Source organism: Bombus huntii, chromosome 8 (genome assembly GCF_024542735.1).
Source record: "Bombus huntii isolate Logan2020A chromosome 8, iyBomHunt1.1, whole genome shotgun sequence".
In the NCBI taxonomy this organism is placed as follows: domain Eukaryota; kingdom Metazoa; phylum Arthropoda; class Insecta; order Hymenoptera; family Apidae; genus Bombus; species Bombus huntii.
Genome location: NC_066245.1, coordinates 4,039,108 through 4,066,138, shown reverse-complemented (window position 1 = coordinate 4,066,138; position 27,031 = coordinate 4,039,108). Strand labels below are relative to the sequence as shown.

The 27,031-nt window shown below is 40.1% G+C and overlaps 1 protein-coding gene across 15 annotated transcripts in view; it reads right to left on the bottom strand.

Moving 5' to 3' along the window:
• The window catches only part of LOC126868178 (titin), a 47,302-nt gene that overhangs the window by 18,031 nt on the left and 2,240 nt on the right, over positions 1–27,031 (bottom strand). For 6 of the 15 annotated variants that reach the window (XM_050623366.1, XM_050623367.1, XM_050623370.1 and 3 more), the window contains exons 1-3: positions 14,892–19,122; positions 3,367–3,635; positions 2,242–2,631 (exon numbers count right to left, since the gene is read on the bottom strand). In XM_050623366.1, the coding sequence (XP_050479323.1) occupies positions 2,242–2,631; positions 3,367–3,635; positions 14,892–18,596 (4,364 nt within the window). In that variant the 5' untranslated portion in view covers positions 18,597–19,122. Of the gene's footprint in view, positions 1–2,241; positions 2,632–3,366; positions 3,636–14,891; positions 19,124–27,031 lie in introns of those variants that run through there. The other 9 variants (XM_050623360.1, XM_050623363.1, XM_050623361.1 and 6 more) reach the window with 4 other exon arrangements.

The window sequence follows — 27,031 nt, the reverse complement described above, 5'->3', positions numbered from 1 at the left end:
AACGGATGCTTTGTTATTCGTAAACATTCGTTAGAAAATTTCGTTTGATTCGTTAGCGAACTTGTTAACGTTGCATGAAATTTTATTAATAACATTAATTTAATTCTGCGAGAGAACATAGCGGCAAAGTGACAGGATTGCAAAAATAGTGCGAGGTGGTCGCGTGCAAAACGCTTAAGCTGTGCTCGAAAAACATTAAATTATAACGTGATAAATTAAATAAATTGATCTACTCCAAAACATCGTTTACCATTTACTCTACATTTTACAACGTACAAGTGAATATCTCTAATATATTCCATACTTATCCATTACCATTTATTTTACCATTTATATCTCTGTAAACGCGTTAAACACCGAAAGTTCGTAATATTCATTTGATAAATGACTTAGGAATACACTTTTTTTTATCTCTATCCTTCGCTTTTTGACTGATTTATTATGAGAATAATTCTAAACGAAGGCAACTGACTTGACCCAATTGGTACCGTCTTTCTGCCGCGTGATTTCTGATCGTCCTTGACTCGATTAAAGTTCGACTCGATCGCGAGAAACTGCTTTCGACATCATTGTCATCCGGTTTTCAATCACCTTCCACGTATTCTATGTATGGTAAAACGTAACTTATCGACTACGCGCATCGATATCCTTGATTTTTGGCTGAACAATGGATATCCTTGGAGGATCGCGATGAACCGCGCCAGTTGTTCCAAAGCTGATCACCTTAAATTTGTATCGCGATCACCTTGTTATGGGAGGACGCGGCACGTTTTTCGAATAAGGAAGAAGAGAGAACAGCCGATCGCGATTGGCTAGAAACAAGCTCCCATAGAAGGGCTTGTCTGCTGTCCCACTTTTAAGCGACGCGTACACGCGCCTGTTCCCTTCATATGCATACGAGCTGTTTCATAATACGATCAAGGTTCTCCAGGTTATAACGTACTGGAACACGCCAGATTATCATCATCGAATTCGAAAGAACGTCCGCAGCAAAGGTACCGTTGACGTCCCATTCGAATTTTGTCGTATACCGTTGGAATATCGTCGTGACAGGCGTTTAAGATTTGTTCATATCGGTCAAGCAAAATTACAAGCAATTCGGAATGACTCTTGACCAATTCGGGCTTGTTAAACGTTATTTGGACCAGTCGTGTTACTTAAATTTAAGCTCGTGTTCGTATGATTCGAGTAATTTGGACGCAAGCTCGAATTGAAGGAACGAAACGACTCTTACAATCGTTTTTTAAAACGTCGTGTGGATCCATTGCGGCATGAGCGAGACGTTATACAATACGTTCGGATGTCTCCAAAAATGTTGACGATGATCATGGTGACGATGATAAGAGCTCGATGTAAGGCAATGGATTTCGCGGAGCAAAGAGTCGAGAACGGCCGTGATCGATAGAGCAAACGGCTAATAATTCGCTGGACGATTCGCGCGAATAACAATTCCACCTTCCACGAAGTAGATTTTAATTTGGAAAAAATGGCAGATGATGCTAATAGATCGGATGTTCTTCCGTCTTAACTTTCTTCGCGTGACGCGAATGTGATGAGATTTTGCGTCAAAAATTTATAGTTAATTGAACGAAACGACTAAGCTGAATTGCGACGTGCAACGACGCGACGTTAATTAGAGTTTTTATCGGTGCCTGGCCTTCATTTATAGAAGCTGAAAACGCTGAAAAAACAGCTCGCTCGGACGAATAGCATCGGGAAAGATTCAAATCGTTGCAAATGTTCGCGTTAATTTGCATCTTCAACCTCGTCGCGTTTTGTATTCCGATGTCGTTAACTTGGCTTGAAACTAGGTCACGTCGCAATGTTCAACCGAAACGAACGTTCCTCGGACGAAATAAATTTATTCGTGAGTTCTTTGTTTCAGCGCTGTCGTGCTTTGATATTGAGACTTCAATGCCATTTTGCTAATTTTACTATTTTTGCTACTTCTTCTTCAAAGCATTTCAATATCTTCGTCCGACATATGAAATGCAAAGTTCGAAATATAAAATTAAAAATTGAAAGGTTCGTAAGAAATACGATGCTTATTCGCGTTTGTCTTTCTCCAGAAGACCAAACGACCACCGCAGCATCTTTTAATTTCGTTTAATAGAATTCAACGCTTTTAAACAAAATATTCGCCATACCACCATACCTCAACTTGGAAATGTCAAATCTTGAAATTTAAAGATTAAAAGATTGAAATCCAAATATAGAAATTTTGAAATTAAAAATTCTCACCCGCAGGTGCAGAGTTCGCAGATGCATTGCTCCTTCAGAGGGATCTTGGACAGTATGTAGTTGGGTAGTTTTCCGAGCTGAACATCGTCCTCCTCGAGGGAGTCAGGCGTCTGATCTCCTCTCTTCGGCTTGTCATCAAATCTCTCCGGTTTATCCTCCGGTCGGCTCGGTTTTCCAGCGGCTGGCCTTTCATCGGGTTTCCCAGGTCCCTTTGGTTGCTCATCGGGTTGCGTCGGTTTGCTGGCGCCTGGCACCGTTTCATCGGCACGTGGTACCTTGCCAGGTCTTTCCTCGGGGCGACTTGGTTTCCCTGCCGCGGGCACTGGTTTTCTTGTCGGGGATACATAGTCACGAACTTTTCCTGGAGTCTGTGGCCTGGCGCCAGTATATCTGGAACCAAATATTTGGAAAGTTTAACAAGTTTCACTTTGCTATTTTGCGAGGAAATTTCAAACTTTCATTTGTCTCTTTCTTGACAAATTTAATTGGAAAAGAAGAGTTGGCCACGAGGTTACGAAATTGTCATATTTTGTATCGACTTTAAAGAAAATTCTAATCAAAGAAGCAATACATAGTGGAAGTTGAATGGAAGAAAAATTTAAATGTGAAAAATGTATAAAATGCATATAATACAGAAAAATATACGAAAGTGAAGTATTACATTTAATATTTAAACGATGAAAAACGTCTGTATCATTAGCTTCTATTTCTTCACTGGTACGAATAAAAATCTGAATTTGCGTAAACGTCCGTAGTTCAACGATCACGCTCAAAGAAATACGTTTCTTCGTTTATACGCAATCTAACAAGCGATATGTATAATATCGATTTTGGGAAGTGTCCTATGAGCAATTCGTCGTTTTGCACCAAGTTCCCCCGATCTGCTCCCTATAAAACAGCCAAGTATACACTCGAGCTGGCAATTTATAGAATACTCGAAGCTTCTACGCTGCTCGACTTTAATTAAAATCAGTTTGAAATTTCAATATTTGCCAAGCCAACGTCGTTTTCTATGCCTATCGACTGCTTCGAGTCGATGCTGCCCCAGCATCCTCAAAAGACGAAGCAATTTCAACACGCTCGAATAACCTATTTTCTAGCTAACTTCTAAATCTATATACCAACCTTTCCCCGGGACTCTGTTCTCGTTGCGGAGGTCGGCTCGGCTTCCCAGCTGCTGGAATCGGTTTTGGTCGATCGTCTTCCCGCAGTCCAGGGATTCCTCGCGGATAACCAGGTCGTTCCGGCGATCCTTTCTGCGGAGTATCAGCTGGAGATTTGGGAGTCGAGGTGGTGAATCTGTCGAACCTGGTGTCATCAACGACATCCCGCGCTACCATACTAGTCACCTGCTCGTTGTCGATGAATTCGGTCGTTGACTTGGTGACATCTCTCTGCAAGCACGTTAGAACGGATCACGTTAGAGAGGGTTACAGAACGAAACGCGTGAGATTAAGTCTTTAACGTAACGCGAGACGAGTTAACTCGTCATCTCTTGGATACATGATCTCTTGGATGCAACAACTTCTTTATTCATACACAGGCTCTTAAACGTACTCGAACGGTTTCACGCAAAACTTTTATGAACATATTATGTACGTCATACGATACCTTTTAGAGTTTCGTTAGTGTCGTAACGAGACACGAGCGTCGCGATTCTATTAGTAAAATTTCAAACTAGTCTGAAAATGAATATGCACAGACGACGTTTTAACCATGGCAGGTTTCTTATCAAGCGTACACGTTATAGCAACCTGGCAAAACATACGGCAACGATATTTTCTGTTTACTGTTACACCGGTCAAGATGATAACACAGTTTCATCGTAAACACGATTCAGTGGATGCCGAAGAGGCGTTCAACAGATCCAGTAGAACACGCGCAGCTGGTTTTAGAATCGCGGTCCCTCGAATATGTCTTCGTGGTTCACCGAGAAGAGTACTCACTGTGTCGTCGTCGGAGAAAGGTCGATGAAGTTAGAAACGTTATTAGCGAGAGCTGACGTTGAATTCAATTAATTCAAGTGGCTGTGTGCAGTTAATATAACCATAGATGACTCTCTGCGAGAAGATTATACCAGGAAGTCACCTAGTCTGCCTGTGTTCGCCAAGCGAAGGTAAATTAGAGCGTATCGTAATGTTATTAGTCTGAGTGTCACTCTATCTAATGGGCAGTCCATTTCAAACTTAACGGAATACACGAACTTCTAAAGTTAAATTGCATAATGTTTTTAAACGCGTACGAACATTTATGAATCTTGAGCGGTTCCGTTGCTTTTAGCCTGGAACAGCCTCGGAAGCTAAATAAATTTCCCCGGAGCAATTTCGTTGCGCTTTGTCAAGGAACTCGGCCCTTCGTCACGCGTCTCCGACGCTGCAGACAATTACCGGAGGATTCCGCTAATCAAAACGGTTATCACCTTACTAATTACAACTACTTTCACGGCTGGCTCAAAGCAACCGCGTTATTCGCCAAATGGATCGTAGCGACTGTTCTCTCGCGCTATCTTTTGTCGCGCTAATATCTCGCTTAATCATTAACTATTTTACGACGATCATCACAACAGCATTTCACAGAGAATTCACGGTAATGACAACGAAAGGAACATTCGCTTGATGTTAATCGCTGTTTTGATTGAAATTTCACAGCATGTTTAGAACAGGACATAGCATGGTATCATAATGTTATCCTCAGGATTAAGGATTGGACGTGATACCAACGACAGAACGAACGCACGAAGTAGAAAATTGTTGGACTTGAGAGTACCGAAGGTAAATACGAAACTGCTTGAATTTTTTAGACTTTCGAACTTTTCCATTTCTATAAACGTTTCACATAGCAACAGTTCTCAAACTATAAACTAAACGACACGGGCTTTGCACTTGGAATTAAACAAGAACTTTTGTACTTTGAGATATTTGAACTTTAAGAACTCTACGAAACGCTAGAACTTTAGAACTCTGTACTAGTCGAGCGTTACACATATTAAGTATTAACAAATTTAATTCGTTTGTTAAATATCCGGCTTCGCGAACCGTGTAGAAGTCTTAACGCACCGAAGATAGAATTAACAGGGTAGCAATTAATTCACACGTAACGGAAAATCGCTACGTTATTTGATCACGATTGAAGATTCACGACACGAAGAGCACCTTGTTCGACCGATATCTACGATTTATGCAGCTGAAGTACGTTCGTTTGGATTCGCTGGAACGTAACCTTTTGTTTGACTTCCGCCCCGCACCGATCATTTCCGATTAAATAAACGAATCGCGATTTAAACCGATGTTATACCAAAACGCTGTCGATCTTTTTGTAGGACCTTTAACGACGTTAACGAAACGAGTTTGTAAATTATCGTTTCTATCTCTTTTTCTCTTTCGCTTCAGCGTGGACCAAACGTTTGCACAGAATGATATTTGTTGGATAGGCTAAGGATAGAGTCATTCGAGTTAAAAGAATATTTGAAGTAGGCTAAGTAATTTGTAAATCGCCAAATTTGATTATGAGGAATTCTGAACGATTTACATTTGTAAAAGGACTATTTAACTCGTTATTAGTGACGTGATAAACGATGAAATATGTCCTGTAACAGGCAGCTCAGCGACCCTTCCCTTTCTACGAGCAATTCCTATTCATCGAAAGACAAGTTTGTTCAACTAATGTTAATAATCTCAGTTGTGACTATCGCAATTCTACTACTACTAGTAGACTAGTAGTAGTACTAGTTTATTTCAGCAAGTTATTTCGCCGTTCATTCTATTAGTTCATATACCTATGAGCCGTTTATTCTAAAAGCGATGTAAGTCCATTTTCCTTTGTCGTGAAATACCAATGTGTTTGCATTTCCATTGAGTGAAAGATCCTGATCTACTTACGTTGCCTAGTTTCCTACGGTGTTTCGATAGATGTAAATTCATCGTAAAAATTCTCTTCTCAAGATAAATAAATAATAAATACCTTCTCCCTGATTCGAAACAACTTTATCATAGGATTATTCGACTTATCTTCTCATTTTTCCTTTTTTTTTTATTTCTTCTTATTGCACCTAAGGTAGATATTTTTCCATTCTTTGCTTATTACGTCAAATGGTGTTTCGCAATATATCACAAAATTTGATTATTCTATGCAAAGTTTAAGATTGAGTTTTAAAATGTTGATAGTTCGATTATTCAAATAACTATATCTTATCGTGGACCCTACACTGTTTGAAACATGCAGCGACTGCGACATAACAAATGGTATCTGGTCGTTTCCTCAGAGACGAGGCAGCTTGAGGGAACGAAAGATGAAAATCGCAGAGGAAGAGGCGATAATTGAAAGTCAGACGGTCACGGTTTATGACGCGATTTCGCAGTAGGTTGGGCGGAAATCGATAATAGGAATGCCAGCTCGTATTTTATTCCATTGTTCGTTAAATACCGACATTAAACGAACTGCAAAATACCATAGTTGTGTACTTAGATTAAAAATGACGACGCGACGACGCTTACCTAAACGGAATTCAGGTAACGCGAGAACGGAACAGATGGCGTTTATGCACACGTCTGCATCGTATCGCATAGCCCGAGCTACTTTTGTACCCTGCACCTACTTCTTCGAGGATTCGGTTTCCTCGTTCATAGACATCGAAGGTGTCCTTATAACAGCTGAATAGCCAGGCGCGCGTGAAATGCTCCAAAACAGATTTACGTTTCAAGCATTTGCACGCTGAGATTCCGTTCTTGACGAAATCTCTTCCTGGAAGATATTGGAGGAAATTAGAGTACCGAAACTACAGTATTGAAATCGTTTAACGTTTTAGCAGTCAAAATCATAGAGGATATCGATTAATCGATGAAAATTTTACATTCCTACGAGATAATGAGAATGTTTTGTAAAAACAACTACAAATGTATAATTTTGTGAAAATTAGTTGCGAGGGTTGTAGAAGGAACGTGATAAATTAAGAATCACGTGTTGAAACTGACAATCCTTTGGGTTAGATTAAATTAAAAAATTTTTAGTAAATTAAAAGCAAAGTTGAGGGAAGGTTATGTTACTAAGGTTTCAACTAAAAAGTCAAATAGAATTACCACAAATAGCCGCTGTCTAAATAACACGAAGAAAAAGTTAGAATGAATTTCGACAGAGCAGTCTTACGGTAGAATCACTTGGAAACGAAAAATTGTTCACGAATTTTCAGCAAACGCTCGGCGTTACGAAAGCCGGCATTGTTCAAGGGTATGCTGTATAATTAGTTCTCGAACCAATTGTCGTCGATTCCACAGCGTTAGAGGTATTCTGCCATTATTCGGTGACACAACGGAGGTCACACATAACCTGGAGGATCGTGTATCGACCTCCGTGTGCACGACGCGCGACAAGCTCGCCAAAATCGCTCGTTGAATTATTTAATGCCACGCAACGAACAATCGCGCGTACGGCGAAATTCACGGGAATGGCTATCGCCTTTCACCATCCATGCCATCGAAAACGATTCAACCTAACAAACAGGACAACCTAGTTATCTGAAAAATGAAAAATCCTCGTTAAGAAGTAAACGATATATTTACGATAAGTATGAACGTGTTGCATTCGTATGAAATTTTCTGTCCCTAAGACAGATTTCCACAATCAAGCATTTTCTTCTTAATTGCGTGACTATTGTATAGTCGAAGATATAAATACGTAGCCGACAGCCTCTGTAGCTTTGAAATAGCTTCACGTATACCTCTTTTCGGTTCGTTAGCGTTGATCATTGTACTTGGCAGGCACGTTCGTTCGGCTTAACGTTGTAATTCGATAACAAGGCAAGTAACATTCGCTAATAACGTAAAGCGGTCCCTGTGTGCCACTTTTCGACCGTAGGTTCGTAACAAAAAGAACTTTTGTCGTTTATCGAGTCAATTTTCAACGATTTTCATAGGGGAGCCCTGAACGACCCGCACGATAATCATCGTCATCATTCTATTCGTTCTAATCATTGTGACGAACGATCGTGTAATTAAATAAAACACGAACAACAAACGCGTACACTGGCTAATCGTGTAGCTATATGATGGAATTAAGAAATTAACAAAAACAGAAGTTAAATCAGTTTGGATTTTCGGAGGCTCGTGACGAGTTTTCCTGTCGAAAGCCCTTTGCAACTTTCCAGATAGTAACGTGTTAAGCGAACGAGTACAGCGTGAAGCAAACTCGTAGCAACAGCACGAGTCGAGGGAACACGATTATGCGAGTTTGTGTATACGTCAACTAAAGCGTGCCTGGATGTAGGCAAAATACACCACACCGTCAGCGGCTGTTTGCACGTTGAACAATCGAAAACAGGGCTCCTTGCACCTACTTTCAGAAGGACACCTGTCGTCACGCGACGAGAAATTCTGTACCATGTTTGAGATGAACACTAGGTTATTTCCAGAGCCAAGATACAGCGATTACGTGTAAAATATTCAGAATATACTCTCGATAATTTTCAACGAACGAAACGAATTTCTACGTAGATCCGACTTCTTCAGGTATGCTCATAAGAATGCGACATTTCACAAAAATCGGCCGGTCTACTTATTACAATTACCGAGTCTAGTCGTCGTCGAACATTACCAATTGTATCGTGAAATGGCAATCTTCCATGCACGAAACATAACTAGTGACAAAATTAGACGAAAAACAACAATACGTTGGAGCAGTTCTTAATACCAGACGTTAAGAATACAATGAAACTGTTCGACTACAAGCTCTTTGCTTATTGCGGAGCCAATTTATTTGCTAAGATCTTTCGTCACGGCGTACACAACAAACAAATTTGATAAGAAATAGAAAACAGATCACCGTTAGAAGGTTTCGAAAATTCTACTGTCGTTTACAGTAGCTCGAGTGCGGTATTCTTGATCTGTAATACACCAAGAGATAATCGACTCAGACGAATCTATCCTGCAAGTATTATTAATAATACCTCGACATGTGGTCGCGTAAATTTCCTAACAGATCGAATGACCATGGTCTACGATAGAGAATATCGTTGCTCTAATGTAGTTTCTTAGGTGGTCCGAAAAAGCCCATTTATAGCGACGCGGATCGTTCCATGATGAAAAAGAAAGCCGAAGGCTCGAAATTGGCGTCATTAAATCGGTCAGAGTCAGAGCGGAGCGTGCATGCAATTAACTCCAGTGTTCTCGTTAAAGACGCTCAAAGAGTCCGGTTTCGATTGTTACGTTAATTGGATGGAAAAGAAAATAAAAGGTTCACCGTGAGCGGCGGTTGAATTTCGCTCGGCGTATGTATACCTGTTGAATTTACCCTGCTTGCCGCCACGATGGAAGAAATTGATATTCACAGGGATATGCGTGTATGTGTGTGTGTGTGTGTGTGTGTGAAGAGAGAACCGAGTGCCAAGTATTTCATCGACCACCACGAGACCTCGAAACCGATGTCACGGCTACCAAACGAATCAACGCTATCGATAGAATCTATCTCCACGTAACTAGACTTCCATATCGATTATTCTATGAACCATAAAGCGATATACAGTGTGGCTGACGGAAGTATTTGAACGCCCATAGAATATTTTTATGTAAATAGATAAATGCAAATTTGAAAAATTAAATGGGATCTGTAAATTCATTTGTAACAGGATCTTGTACAAATTATTATTACCTAGCAATATTTTTAAGATTATCTTGTGACTATATCGTCCTGTCAATCTCGAAAAATTTAATCCGGTTGCAATCCCCGAACATTTATATCTCAATCTCGCTATCATTTTGGCAAAAATAAAGAAAAGATTTTCTACGTTGCTACGTCAAAATTGAGAAGAGAAATGTTATATCCTCGTCGAACTTAAGATATGGTTTAACGTTAGAAAGATGGAAAAATTACGAGATATCATGACTGAAAGACGACAGAGATCGCTACTATTTATTTATGTTATATAAGGTATTTTCGTGACCTGTGTCTATTTGCAGCACATCTGTTTTGATATCCAACTTTATCAGTATAATCATAGTAATCACATGTCATTATCTGCTAATGAAGTTACAAGAAGTTTAGTACTATACGCATAATGTATCCATAAAAGTTTTCTATAATAAGACGTTCAATTGCTTTCGTGGATCGTTATATTTCGTTTAATCCGAAAACCATTCTAAACGTTCTTCTGCACGGCGCACGAAAAATTTCATCGAAAAATACGGTGTTTTACGAAAAATCAGGTCGATAAGACGATCCAAAATAAGATTCTCTTTATCGTCTTGCTGAAGACTGGAGATTGCGCGTTCACAAAGTTTCAATCCACTTTGCCAAGATCAGTTTCGTCAGCTTTTTCTCTCGTAGCGAGAATTTCTCGCATCGCATGCAAACTACAGGCCGTTTTTTAATTTTCGATACTTTCTAATCTTTTTGTTTCCCTTTTTCTTCTTTTAACGCGTGTTTCTAATCGAAGATCAACCGTTACATTTTTCGAATACTCATACACCGTGAGCTTAAATTGGCGGTATGGTATAAGTGAAATGAGAGAAATTCTATGGCTCAAAATAAGACGAAAATTAGGAATAACGAAATTACATGTACATATCGTGTGTATTATATAAAATATTTTGAAATTTCATTAATACTGTAGCGAGACACGACTTTCGCGATCATATGAATCAAATTCGAAATTAATCTGAAAATAAATGCAGCAGCTACAAGTTACAAGACTAAAAGCAAAAAATTAGTATACGGCTATTTTAAACGTAACAATAAGTATTAAAAATGGTCCCACTGAATATCGAAGCATGTACTAAAATAATGTAGCTTCTACCTATATTCTCAAACTTCTTTCAAGCTTCATCGTATTCGTGATAATTATCGGGTTTCGTTAGAGTGCGAGTGGAATTTCAAAATGTTTCTTATAACGCACGTTATTATACAATTATAATATATATAATATAATCATAGTTCGTAATATTATATTATTACTCTCATCATTATAGTTGAAATCTATCTCGAAATAATTAAATATAATTAACGCTGTAAGTAGTCTCATTAAATACATCGACGTTAATTAATGTAACTGTTAATTTACTTAAGTATGTATGTAAATTTTACGGACTCTATGTTATAGTAACGAATATCTAATCTTGTAACTCTCGTTTCTCTTATCTCAACATTTATTTTACGTTTTCAGGTACTGAACTATTCGATTTATTTTAAACTTTGTTAATATAATTATGACACTCGGATCTCAGTACTAATGAAATTAAAAATTATTTTACGTAACATGCATAACATATTGATAAAATAGTTTCGTCAGCTTCTGTACATCACGAAGCAAATTAGATCTAGGCTCTTTAAACAAAAATCATATATTTCTCTCCACGAATGAATGTTGCTGCACGCGTGAATACCGATTACGTGAAATAAATGAAAAACATAAAAATAATCGAAGAGTACAACATGATTTTACTTGATGCCTGAAAGGATATCTTTATGTGCTGTTACACGATGCAAATGGACGTTCACAAATCTAACGATCTGTGCACGATGTTTGCATTTAGTGGTGCGAATGCTCATAAATTTTACAGCTAGATTCTCATTTGATAATGTGTTACTGAAAAACTGGCATTATCAACCTAAGCAAGGTTACACGAGCAGGTACGGGATATGTTCTTGGAATTCCATTCGTTATACGCAGGCTAGAGCTCGTAAACGATGATATCATTCACGTTTGGGCATTGATAATTCAACGCAATCGAAATGTTCTGCTTCGATTATACAGGAATGTTGTTAAGCACTGGTGAATACGTTACTTATCTGTCTATGCGTAAAATGTTGAATCATGTGACAGGCGATCATGACTATTCAATATAGAAGCAAGTAAGAAGAACCGAGATGATTGTGGCGTGAAATACAATTGGTTCCGCGTTTAACGGCCGATGACATCACTTCCAAAGTTGGTCATTGTGTTTCACGGTGATTGTTTGTTACGTATCGCGTGTGTTCGTCAAAGGCTATCGCAGGTGATTAAGATACACGCGATCACAATGTATAATGTACATTAACGTTCAAAAGTATTCGGATTCTTCGATCATTACGAAGAAAGCGGAAAAACACAAGTTCAGTTTCAACATCAAATAATTCAGAAACACGATCCATTGACAATATATTGAATGTTAAAACAGTTCCCCTATAAAAAACAAACAAAATCGAGAAATGTCATCCCTGCGAAGACTATCATCTTCGTATTGAACTTGGTCCCATTATTAATCGCAATCGTTTTCATAACATGTAACAACTGTGTTGTTCGTTGGAGGCGCTCGAGGAAAGGAACGAAACGCGAGACGAAGGAACCGGGTCAAAGGTTGGCAAACCAGTTAAACGACGAGCGTGACGAATTGACGGACAGATCGAGGTTCGCAAACGTGGAACTCGGTCGGTCGATCAGAGTTTAAAACGAAGCGAAAATCGAGATGAGATCACTTCCAAACTTGGCCACGTTCGATACCAATTATTATCGCTTTACATATGCTCGATTGAAGTCGATAGCAGGTGATTGCAATTGCGTGCACGCGGCATACGTCACTTGGTATTCCGTTGCCTCTTATTAGCCAAATGCACGAACAGATATATTCATACTCGTTTCATCGCGGTATTACTCGATTGAGTTAATAACTGTTTACTGCCGTGGAGTTTGAAATTGTCGTGTTGTGAACGTAACTCGCCTCGGGGATTGCAGCGCTTGAAAGTGCTCCGAGCAAGAAAATCATTATGCGGCTGGTTCCTGCATCAGGCTAAACGTTCACCAGCCCGCGAACGGAAATATTTACGGTGTGTCGCGAATGTCGCAATGAAAACGAAATCACGGTGTTTCGATTAAGTGCTGTCGGTGGAAGAAGTGAGGCTGTAAAATTGATTGAGCGTTCAAATTTACGTCATTTAAGACAGACAGAAAGTATTCTAACAATTATAGAAATTATTAGGCTGATTTCACATTTGACCGATATCATACGATGGTCATGCGTCATTACGACTTTAATAAAATTTCAGAAAGTTTCGTATAACACATATAACATATTCGTAAAAATCTTACATGGTATATCATGTATATAGTAAAATATACTATTGCCATGTTTTTTAATAGATAATTTAAATTTATAATTTAGTAATTCTATAAAAAGATAGTTAACGTTATTTCTAGCTACAAATTGATCATTAGTTTAGACACTTCGGTGCAATTCACGTACTATAAATTCACCCAAGTGTTCGAATATGTTCAAGTACATACTACATTAACCAGATGACGAAATAAACGATTAGTCGGAACGTCGAAACAGTTGTTCATTTTCATTAGAAAATGTTATTTAGTAATGAGTTGGACTACGTGTCGTGAGATAAAGTAAATCGTATATCGCGTCGTGCAAGTCGTTCGACGCTGTTATTGGTGTTAATTGAAACGCAAGCAAGATTTATCGGCAAAGACGTAAATGTTTTCGACGCGTTCCGTGATTGCAGAGGACGCTGTATAACGTGGTACTATAATTAGTCATGAGGAGAGACACTGCATGAAACATAGATACAATTCTTTTTTCCATATTTTTTAACACTGCAACTGTCCTTCAAGACAGAACAGCCTTTTGCATGTATGTCGAGGAATATCGATAACATAAAATGGAACAAGCACGTTACTGTAAACCAGCGCATATCGTCTTACGAAAGAAGAATCGTTATGAAACATCGTGAATACGAAGCATCGCGATATTTTGGCAATTGGAATTGTAAAAAGAGTTTCAACTTTTTCGCATTGCAGATTGACCCTGTATCAAGCATTCTCCTCGTTCTCCATGTTTCTCTCGGTGGTTCTGCTGGATCGCTAGGTTACGTCAACTTTATTTTTAACCGAATAACGCGCGAGAACCTACGACCTTCGCCTGGTTTGGAAGTGAAAGTACTCGACGAACTTCTTCCGCGACTGTCTTTGTATTTATTTTATTTCCCTTGAAAGATCGGTAACTCGATTATATCATTGGCTACACTATGCTGAACTCACGCATTCTACTGATATTTATTTACAGAGAAAACTCAGCCAATAAAATTCTTTTCCTATTCGTGAACTTCAGTACTTGAAAGAACTCGAAAGATCCTCCTTCTTACCGTTATCCTTCCTTATTTGATTCTCTGATTTACTCATACCTTGCTACTACAGTAGAATCTTAATTATCCAAACTATGTAACCACGACACATGAGCAGTCTTGATAATTCATTTTTATCGAATACAGCGCCATGAAGGGGGAATATCTAAAGATTCGTTTCTATCTAACGATATCTGTAACTATGGAAATACTTGCTAAAAGTATGGTAAATTTCCATTATGAAATCATAATTGTTAATGACCGAAAACATTTACACAGTATCGATGCTCTGGTAATCAATCATTCGTTCATTCATTAATCAATGTCCTGATAATCAAAGTTCTACTCTACGACGATTTATCGTACTCTTATATGACCATTATTTCATCTTTACGTACTATGATTTAAACCAAGTTTTACGCAAGATCTTGATTTCATAAGAGTACAAGGAAGCATCGTTTAAATGAAACGCGATTATCTTTCGAAGAACAATCTCCGCCATTCTATTTCCTTCCTTAACAAACCAAAGGATTGACTAATAGTTACACGTCGTTACTCACCACATCTTTACGCGTGTCCGTTGTAAATTCGCTGATGACACGTTCCTCTAACACGTTGCGAACGTCCTGCACCGAGGTGAACGACGACTGATCGATTACGTAAGAAGATTTCTGAACTATATCAATATCCATGACATCCTTCCTGGTGTCCGTCACATCATGTTTCACGACTGAAATTTTCGTGGTATCATCTTTCGGCACGACAGAACTTGGTCTGTCTTTAGGTTCATCTCTTGTAGGAGATTCTCTTGGTCTCTTTTTTTCGTCTACTGGTTCCTTCTGTTGGTCAGTCGGTTTCTTTTTCTGGTCTTGTGGTTTCTCATACACAAACGAACCATCCCAAGTTGACGCGCCTGGTTTAGTCGGTCTCATAGATCTATCCACCGGACTTTTCTCAGGACTCTTAGGACGTCTTTCAGGAGACTTTCTCCCGTCTTCAGGATGTTTTCCAGATGGTGATCGAGGAACCTCTCTTCGAAGTTCTCTTTCGGTATCTGCAGTGCGTTTTTTATCGTCGATTTCATGAAATATCGTTGTAGAGACCTTGGACGAATCAAGAACTTCGGAATCTGAAGCCAGAGTTCGTTCAAGCGTCGTCGACGTGACAAATTCAGAAGTCTCCATTGTGGTGTCCGATAAAGTGATAGATTTTTCAGTGAGATAAGTCGGTTTCTTATCTTCTGGCAATTTTCCATTATCTACTGGCGACGTTCGAATGGGAGCTCGTTCATCGGTAGGACGACGTGAAACGTCTGTCGATGGTTTCTTATCGGTAGGCTTTTTTGCTGGTTTTTCGTAAACAAACGAACCATCCCACGTTGAAGCACCTGGTTTGGACGGTCTAAAAGAACTGTCTGTTTTACTGGGGCTCTTAGGACGTTTGTCAGGCGACTTGGAGTCTTCTGGTTGCAACCCTTTATGTTCCAACGCTTTCTTCTCGGGACTCTTAGATCTATCTTCGATCGTCACAGATTTCTGTATCGTCGTTGGAACGCCATTACGAACAATTACTGTCTCTACGGAACTCGTGGAGTAATCCACGTTCGACGAATCGGTATAACTCTCGTGTGTGGTAGACTGTTCCAATACAATGGAATTGCTATAAACTTCTGAACTAGTGGATACTTGCTGAGAAGTATCACGAATATCCAAAGTGGTATCACTGATGTGCTTTCTCGATTTCGGTATTGGACTTTCTCTTGGTTCAGGTCGAATTTTATCTGCCGGTCTATCAACGGATTCTCTGCTAGACGGTCTTTTCGTTTCTGGCGATTTCTCCATGACGAAAGTTCCATCCCAGGTCGACGAACCAGGCTTGGTAAGCCTGGTATCTCTTCCTTTAGGTGTCTTGTCGGGAGTTTCTGGTCTACTCGATGTTCTGCTCGATGGACGATCTTGACGAACAGGTTGCACATCGTAAACAATCGTCTCGTGTACGGAAGATAAACTAGAATCTTTAACATCGGTGAAACTCTGTTGACTCGATGAATGTTCGACTACGTAAGCCGTTGATGAAATTTCCGCCTCGTTTATCGAATTGTCCTCTGTAACGTCGCGAATGACGATGGAATCGGTCGGCCTTCGGCTATCCAGCTTTCGACGTTCATGAACTTGCGGCTTTTCGTAAACGAAACTGCCATCCCAAGTGGATTGACCAGGTTTGTAACATCGCGAAGTAGTGTCACGGGTAACTGATTTTTCTGGAGTTGATCGTCGAGGAGAACCTCCATCTCCGGAATCTTCTTCTATAATTATTTCAGAAACAGAGGTCACCTTTTCGCTAGTTTTTTTCTTCTCGTCGGTGGATGTAGCGTATTCCACGACGTACGAAGACGAAACAGACTCTGACATACTGGAGATATTCTGCTCCTCCGTGACGTCTTGGACATCCACGGAATCGTGTCTTTTCGCGCTCGTTCTGACCACAGTTTTGTCACTCGATAATTTCTTACCGCCATCCTGTGGCTTTTCGTATACGAATTGTCCGTTCCACGTTGAATCACCGGGTCTCGTAATTTTTTCTCCTCTACTAGACGACGATCTGTCTCTCAATAGCTCTGTTTTACTAACAGGTTTTCCATCGATGTAAATTTCCTCTGTGACATCTTTGCGTTCTTCCGAAATGAACCTCGAAGAGTCCGTGCCGCCTTGTACCACGTGGACAACGTTCGAAGATTTCTTTTCGTAAGATCCGTCAGAACTTTTCTCCTTGAAATCCGTTCTCTGTGTTGATTCTATAACATTATCGCCACCAGTATGATGAAAGACAGAAGCATCTGACACGTTTCTTTTTCTCGGTTCTGGTGTTTTTTCGACCATAAAAGTACCGTCCCACGTAGACTCTCCAGGTTTCGTGTATCGAGTCGAACCTTTCGAGTGTGCTTCCGTCGTAACTTGCCTCTGTCCTCCGGCAAAATCGATCGTATCCTCAGAAACATGTTCGTGAATGTCGCGACCGATCGAGTTAACGTTTCGATCAAAACTTTCGATGTTAGTCGAGCTAGAACGACCCTCGTCGATGATAATTTTCGAGTCCTGTATTACCGTCGACGATGAACGCTGATCGATAAACGAACTCTCAGAGATTTCAATGCTCGACATGCTCTCTTGTACATTATCGGTGTTAACTTTGGACACCAAGCGATCTATTTTTGCCTTGTCGAGACTGTCCCGGTCTGTTCGAGACGTATCGACGTTTCTCGAGACGTCCTTGTTTTTAGCCGGACTTTCGCTAATAAACGTGCCATCCCACGTAGACTGGCCGGGTTTGTTGCACCGCGTGACAACGTCGCTAATTTTGTCCGCTTTTACGCTGCTCTTCACGGTGCTTTCGCTAACAGTGGCGTTGGAGGAAGAATCGAGGATGACCTTGTTACTGGCAATTCTGACATCATCCGTATGTTTAACTCGACCTACGTCCGAGGGTACGACCGTGGTCTCTTTGTCAATGATGCGACTCTGAGTGGCTGTTACTCTACCGTTGTCATCGAGTTTTTCACCTGATTCGTGGATTCTCGAGATATTCGCGAACGTTTTTCCATCCTTGGTTGTCTCTTCGTACGTTTCTTTACTGGCTTGTTTGCTTTCGTACGATTTTGATGACGTATGTATTCTGGGAGCGTGATCACCGTTCACGATACCGTTGGAAGACGTCGTCTTTGATAGCTGATCGTAATAATCTCCCATCGAAGACGATGTTTCTACGACCATCGAAGAGGATATAGATTTCTGAATAGTTTCTGCTCGAGACTCGCTACGACTCTCGGACGATCTACTAACTTGCTCCAACGTTTCTCCTCGATGTCCATCCGAACGTACCTCGACGTCCTTAACATTTTGTGGACTGTCACGAACAGTTTTTCCCTGTTTAACAGACTGCATCTGTTCTTGCGCTATAAAGTCCTGAGAACTCTTACCCGTTCTATATGTAGACGTACTTTGACCAACAGTCTGAGGAGCAGACTCGATCACCTTAATTACGTTACCCTTGGAATCCATGATAACCTCGCGACTCGCGCTGGTTACCTCGACGACGCTGCTCCTAGATTCGCTCTCCATAATCTGTGTCGCTTCCTCGACCATGCTCGTCGACGATACCATCTCGACCGTCTCAACGGTCGTCATATCCGAGGAACTGGAAGAAGTCGTGGCGACTTCCTTCGAGCGCCCCTTGCTCTTTCCACTCGTCTTCTTGTGTATAGTCATTTTAACTCACTTCTATTCACAATCGTATACCAATCTTTCATGCGAGTGCAACAACACGAAGTAACGATACAAAGGGCAAACTCGCGTCGCGCACCGAAACCGTAGGAAAATAGACAAAAACCAAGAACTATCCGTATGTTTACTTTCTATCACGATAGGAAACACGCGACTCGGCGATCACTCGAGCCGGACTGAAGCTTCACTACGACCGGCCCAGTTTGCAAACTCGTTTCTCTTCGTCCCTCAACGCTCGCTCTATTATATCGTGTATATCAACGATTATACACACTCTTCGCCTTTTCCACTGTGTCTCTTTGTTTCTTGTTCTCTGTGTGTCTCGGTATAACGTATACGTGTGTTAAATCTGCGTGTCTCGGTGCAGAACGCGCCGTTAGAATGGTAAACGCGGGAGAAAAGATTCGTTTTGATGTTCACGGTCCGGTACCGCGAGTCGATGTGGCATCGACGATGGCTCGCTGGCCCTAGTGACCACACCATACACCGTTGCTCTCCGTCACTACCATTGCCACGACGTACGCGAACCACGACTCTTTTGCCTGGAGAACGCCGATCCGGCCTCCCTACTTTTCTCTCGTATGTCGCCCGGCGTGGGATGTTACCGCGTATTCGCTCGTGTCTCGCGTCCGTGTGCGTGCACACGATCCTTCTAGCCGATTCTTATTGTGTACCGTTCTCGAGTGAGTTGGCGAGATACAACTCTTCCTCTCTTCTTCTTCTTCCCAAACCGGGTCTTGTCCTCGTTCTTCTTTGCCCGCTTCGCTTTTGCCCGATCCTCTTTAAGGATAATCCACCTCCAAACGCTCTCTCGCCGTCTTTTCCTCCGTTTTGCGTTTCGCTGCGCGAAAAATCTCACCTCGAATCGTTCATTCTGCTGAGGCATTTTTACCAAGAAGCAGAATGTTTCCCGTTTCTGTCAACGTCGCCAGACGACTAAAAACGACTTTGCTAATACACCACGTACATACACGTGCTTATGTGCATTCGTTAGAAGAGTACACATACTGTATCAACAATATTGTATAACCGCCTGCAGCGCGAGCGTGTCTATCTACGTTTCGTTACGCTCTACGGTTATTTGTCTACTTCAAATTATGAGTCTGCTTTGACTGATCGTAAAATTCGTTCTAGCTCCTATCGACGTTAACGTAGGAACGTTGACTCGTAAAAGGATAGTTGTTGTCGAAGAAAAATGTTTTTATTAAAAGTACATAAGTTAATATTCTCGCATTCTTAATTTGTAAACCACGGAAGACGAGCTGACTCATCGCTCAGATTGCATATTTGTTAGATATGACGATGTTTTTATTTAGAAATCGCCTATCCTTTTTACATTTAAATTAAAATGAATCATATCATATTTACATTTACGAGTTACTAAAACCGACATATCTAAGATTCTTTTTTTTTTTTTTATTATACTTCTAGATTCGTGATTCTAGAAAATTTCTAATTAAGGAACGATCCAATTAATACATTAAACGTCCACGTGACGCTATGTACGCCGAATCTTCGATAATCATCTATCAACCGTATCTCGCTGATTACCGATATTCTATCACAAAAGTTCTTGATCATTACATAAACTCTCACACCGCTTCTCTCACGCTACTTCATTTACAATCCAATGCCGTAAAATTCGCATCCAGGTGCAAGAAGTTGTCCGTGTTCTCGTCATTCGATACGCATACTTATCTAGCGCCACAAATACGCGCACCGATGCATTGGTCGATTCGTTCATGCTACAAGTTCATCCTATTGTGTAACGACAGCTCTAGCTAGCCAAACCTTTTCTGTGGACTTTCTCCATATAGAATGATAAATATGAAACGTCTTCGCGTTCCGATCGCTAAATTCCATAGTCTGTTCAGTCTGTACACGTACGTACGATATTTACCAGCGCTGGACCGTCTTACAACAATTTTATGGAGGCCCGTCGACCGAAACAGCCGCTCTGTTTCGTTCGCGGCGAATAAAGCCCGTAAACGCACACCCTCTATTTTTACGCGTCGCGTTCGCTCGCTGTAAAAGCACGTACGGTTTTCTCTTTCATTCGGAGGCTGACGTGGCGCATTAGGCGAAACACGTACAGGAACAAAACTCTCTTTGAACGCGACTTTATTCACGTGTGTGGCCGCGCGTGTACGGCTTCAGCTTCTTTCACGGCGAAAGATATTGCAACCGAAGCGTAGCCGACATTTACTCTTTTCGCTTTCCATCGTAAGAGATTACGTCGACGACGATACCACGTACACGCGTCGCGTTACAGGTACAAATGCAATTTTCGCCCCCTCGCGTTGCCGAGCGTGTTCGCCGGAACACGTTCGCCTCTTCCACTACGATTCGGTATACACGGGAATCTGTAGCTGTTCTTTCGAGCAACGTGTCACAGACAGGGAGAAAGAGACGACGATGTTCTTATTTATAAGCATATAGCGATTACGACTTTGAATAAGCCCGTTGTTGAAGAAAGAAATTTGTACTCGTATGATGATTACACGAGCTGTGTCTGTAGGTTCTTTGTCCCTTGGACTACTTAGTTTCTAAGATACGGATCAGATAAGAGAAGACTACGATCGTTTGTTTAAGTATTATAGTAATATTTAAAAAATCTCTATGATACGTATCGAATTATACCGTACAGTTTGTCAGTGATTATACAAATAAGTAAAACCTATTATTTGTTGATTCTATTAAGGAGATCCATATTACTTTTAGCTATTAGTTTGTTATTAATATAACGTTCGTGTACTGTCCCTACAAATCGACCAAAGTGTCCAGGTGCTCGTATGCGATAGCGTATATTAGGACTGAAACTTGCATGAACGCGAGGTTCGTTCATTCATCCATAATACCTTATACTAATCATCGCGTTTCGTATGAAAGCAGCAGGTGTTCTAATTCTTACGAACTCTACGTAACTATCTAATTACATTTTCTAAAGCTCTCTAACCGCTTCAACGCATTCATGTCACGACGATAACGAGCTTTCCCTCTAAGTGAAATTTAATTACACTACCATAACCCATAATTAAGAAACGGACAAATATGTCGTCCACATTTACATCTTCATTCGATCTGGATGCGCACGTTTCTCTCGATAAACCGCCTCGTCAACGAGCTTTGAACTTTCCGCACTCGGCAATGCAATTACGTACGATGATAGTGACGAAAGAGAAATTATGTGCATTATCGTTCGCGATACGATATGTTCGTTTTCTGAAGAAATAAGATCGGTCGCGAATAAGCACGAATACGAAATGAACGTGTCTGGAGGAGAGGCAGAGCAGAAGGGGATAGCTCGGAGAAACCGGTCCTTCGTGATGTCTCGATGTAAACCAGGCGATGACGTAGGCCGTGGAGAGCCGCGATCGCGGCGTTCCCCTTGGAGGTGTCGGACTGGTTCAGCAATGGCCATTATTTTCGCGTGCACTATCGCAGATATAGTGGCTGATTGCACCGCTGACGATGTCGTTAACGAGCTAGCAGAGTTGAAGGAATTATTGTTAGATTGCCCTGTGATACAAATGGAGGTGCGGTAACACTGAAATTTATCGCACGGAATTGGTCTGCCCTGGGAGACTTATCGCCAATGTCAATGCCGCGTTTCCGCCAGACTCGAAATCTCCAAACTATCCTTTGAACGTCCCCAACTCGTTGACTCCCTATAATTTATCATTTATTAACTAGCATAAACGTTTTAAGACGCTGTACTCTGCTGTCTGAAGAATTTCGTTTTGTTAGTTCAATTCATGAACATTCTGATCGTCACACGATTGAAATTTATATATTTCGCCTGTGGATTATAATATTTAAAGTTTAGAAAGTATCACGTTGTAATAGAAGCACGATAAAAGCGAGTCTTTTATTTTATAATATTATTTACGCGTTATTCAACACTTTTTAGTCGATCTTATTTCATATCTTGTTTTAATCGTTTGGAAATATTTAGAAACACTGGTTACCGGAATCTATTAGGTTGTTCGAAAAGTTTCTTTCATCTCATAAGGTGATAATAGATGAGCAACAATTTCTGTTTTATATTATTTTATTGACTATTAATTCTATAACTAATATAAAACAAAAATTCATAAATACAATATAAAAAATAAATATAAAAACAAAATTTTATAACTAGTATAAAACAAAAAACATTGTGCGTCTATTATTTTCTTATAAAACGAAAGAAACTAATATTTTTTATTTTGTCTTCCTATAACGATTTCAACTATGACCAACTTCTTGTACGCTAAAGCCTTTTCATACTATCCGTTAATGGATAAATAACGCTCTTGCATAAAGACAATTTCCACGTACCTCAGAGTGACGTTACATCGTCGACGAGCTTTCTTTAAACGCGACATCATTGTCTGATTTGTTATTAAGTATTACACAAACCGAGTAAGAATCTGTTTGTCCTTGGTTAAAATAAATAACCCTATGATGCAACAGGAAATGCGACGTTAAGCAGGAACGTCGAAAGGATAGATGTACGCGTAACTTTGATGTCGTATTGATCGCGATCCAACGACCTTCGAATCCGAGACACGCGATATTTTACTTCGATAGGATCACTAAATCGACGTTGAATCATTACGTAGGTAGTATCGCATACGATATAGAGGAAGCACGCTCTTTCTTTAGTCTGATGGCCTTTAACGCTTTTCCTTCGACTTTTCGCTCGGATGCATATTTAATATGCGCCTGTACGCAACACGTCGAGATACGTTTAGCGAAAACAGCAATTTTACATCGATCAAAGAATTAGAACTATTTTTACAAGTTGTTTAACCCATTAAACACCAACGTTGCGCCAATGCCATACTCCCTTCGTAATTGATTTCAATTCATTTAAATTATACAGGGTGGTTGGTAACTGGTGGTACAAGCGAAAAGGGGGTGATTCTACGCGAAAAAAAAGTCGAAAATATAGAATAAAAATTATTTTTTTAATTTTTCTTTTTTTAAATTTTTTTAATTTTTTTTAATTTTTTTAATTTTTTAATTCATCGAGACAACGATCTACAGTGAGATCCGTTATAACGTACCGCGCGCGTACCGAACGAAAATTCAAAGTCGATTTTCTCGAAAACAAAGCCTCAAACGAAAAATTTTTATTCTATATATCCGACTTCTTTTTTCGCGTAGAATTACCCCCTTTCCACTTGTACCACCAGTTACCAACCACCCTGTATAATACAATTTCGAAGCTTAACATTATGATTATACACGTTCCATGTACATATTATTCATTCGTCAAATAATACTATAGTTTCCTTATTATTTATTGCGATCTTTACAAAACTGTTTCGAAAGACGTAGGCAAGAAACGAGGTATGTATTTTCGAAGCTTGAACGAGCTGTTTGAAGGGATTCATTATCGACAAGGGCGAAACATTTTTCAAGAGAAATTTCGTGAAATCATCATAAATAGCAAATATCTAATTTTTGTTAAAAGTGTGTCTTAACTTTCGCTACGATTTTCCCAAACAACCTACTATTATTTTAACACGCTTTTTATCCGAATAAAACAATACGTTACTCTATTTGCCTTTTACAATATCATTCGTATGTTCTCGCAACTTTCGCGAATTATTTCATTGCACGATCCTTAACGGATCAAACAATGGGATGACACACGGCTGGTTCGGAGAAAAGTCGTAAAGTCCTAATAAGGAAATATTTTGCGGTCGTCCCGCGAATCCATCATCGATTTCTGACCGGTATAGGGCTGCTGAAAAAAATCGAGGACGCAAAGTGCATACGATTGATCTCGATCTCGACGATCGATTTCGGTTATGGAGCGAAAGTACCACGCCCGTCCCGACGCGTTTCCCGTAAAAAGTGTCGTCAGGTCATGGCGTGGGTAGGAACCGTGCAAGCGCTGCTACGTGAAACCAACTTCGATGCTCCGTATTTGGTGAATGCGTTGAAATCCGTAGGCGAACCAGTAACTGGTCGACCGCGTCATCCGGAGACCGACAAGTATACTACATAGGAACTACCACGTTCGGAATAGAAACGTCATTGAACAAACGTTTACGTTTACGTATATGTTGTTTCAATACGTGCATTCTTCGTCTTCATCTTCGAAGTGGCAGACTAAACGAGAATTCCTGGAACTTCTATCGAACTATGAGTCATTTCTCTGAATCGTTGCTCATTTGCTATTCACGCATGATAGTTGTCGTTTCTATCCATTTTAATATCGATGGAAATTGAGTGACCGTGATAATTAAGCTGTAAACGTTTGGACACTTCGGTCGACTTGTCGTAATGTTATGTGAATTTTAGTAGAACGTACAAATTAGTGACGAATTGGTAATTAGTAATTAGAAATAACACTTATATTATACCTTTACAAAACCAGCAGGCTATAAACCTAAATTAATCGTTAAAAAACGTTAATAACAACGTATTTCACTAGTTATCACATATGCTGTTATAAATTATCATTTGTACATAAAACGCATTTACGAAACTCGCGTGTTCTAATTGTTAAAATCATTAGACAAACATAAAAAATTATCCTACGAGCATCCCTAGTTTAGCGTTGCCACTTTCTCAAAGAAGCAAGAATAAAAACTGAATAGAAAAAAAATTGGGTCGAAAGAGTTAAGAATGAGTATACTTGATATGGTAGCGAGGTGAAACTTTGCAAAAACGAAGGGGTCTATTTATTTGTAAATTCGCATCCACTCGTGATCCATTCGTGATCCATTCGTATTTACTTAAGAAGAAGGACGCGATCGAATTCCAAGGCGCGGTTATGCCGCGACGCCTTGATCAGAAACGCTTTTCAGTTGCTAATGTATCGCAATGTTACATGTAATGGATCGAGATCGATCGTTTCTCACGGACGTCCGTCGATCTTTATGGTTAACAGGGTTAAGTATATATGAAGAAAAAGTCAACCGCCTCGCTTAAATCAGGCTATCCTTTTCCACGTCCCTCTCGGGAGAATCGAAAGCTTGCCCAACTTGAAAGACGGCCCCGGCTGGCTCCTTTTATAATGGATAGCGCTATAATGAAGCACGGTACAGCGCGTTCTCTTATTAATTAACGTTAAAAGGGAAACTTTTGTAATTCCGCTTCTAAGACGAAGCGATGTACTCTACAACGACCCCTGCGCGCCATTCTATCGTCCTCAAGATCTCGACGTATCGGCCCTCTCTCGGAAAATAACGCATTCGTGGATAATTAAAATACCTCTTTCGAATTTTTCTCGAATGAAAATCTCGTCTTCTGTCTGCTTTAAGAGATCTTCCTAGTTTCCAAAAGCTCAATACACTTGAAATTTATGAAGCATTAGTAGATGTTGCTGCATCGTTTGAATTAGGATTTTGCAAATATTTTCACGGACAAGAAAACCATAATCTTCTTTGCTAGTCCTTTTATTTCTCGATATCTTTGTAGTATTCTAGTTCAGATGATAATCACGAGTTTATGGATTGAGAATGTATTGGCACGTTGAATTTTTAGATAACTACAGCGTCTAATATTAGTTTCTCGTGTGCTTTGTATGACATTACAGAAATAGCATTTCTATGTATGGTCCTAATTCAATGGACAATGGATATTTTCCAGAAAATAATGATGGTTTCTAACAACGTACCAATTCAAAAGTTCTTGGCCGGAACATTATTCTTATAACGCACTTTGACCCTGTTCTCATCAGTATCGCACAAAGCGAAACGAATGCACGGTCACGCATGGTTACCGTTGAATACGTAAAATACGTCACTCTCATGAAGTCACCAAAGCTATTGCCGCATATTGTTGTATAAATTCTATGCCTGCACGGTGTACGCGATACTTTCTCATATTTAATTTTCAGTAAATTTCCTATTCTCGGTGAAATTACCGTCAATGTCAAATTTTAGTTCAGTTATGAAAAAACATATTGCGCGACAGGCCCTTTTAGAAGCTGCAGAGCAGGTTATTCTGAAAGGATCAGTTTTATCGAAGTAACAATTACATGATAGCGAACAGTGTTTCGATATAAATAATAAAGTGCAGCGTGAAGAACGTGTAATAATGTGATCAACGAAGCCAAACGAAATTACATTATACCGAATGAAAAGATCGTGAAGCGGTTTAACTAGCAGTTTCCGAGCGTATAATGAAAAATTTGATGGTAATTTCATCAGCGAACCGACCATAAAAATGAGTACGCTCGAACACATTGATCGCTTTAATCCCACGATAATGAATAAGGATGCACGAAACGAGGACACATCCATGTATCGCATTGATTTACGTTAAAGGAAACTGATGGTCCCGCGGCATCGGAAGCATAACGAAAAAAGGGGCAAGAAGAGGCGTCGTCTCTCGTTGCGTTCACGGCAAACAGCCCATAAGCGGACATACCAATTTCACATCTCGTCTCGAATGAGATGGTAGGGGGATGATACGAA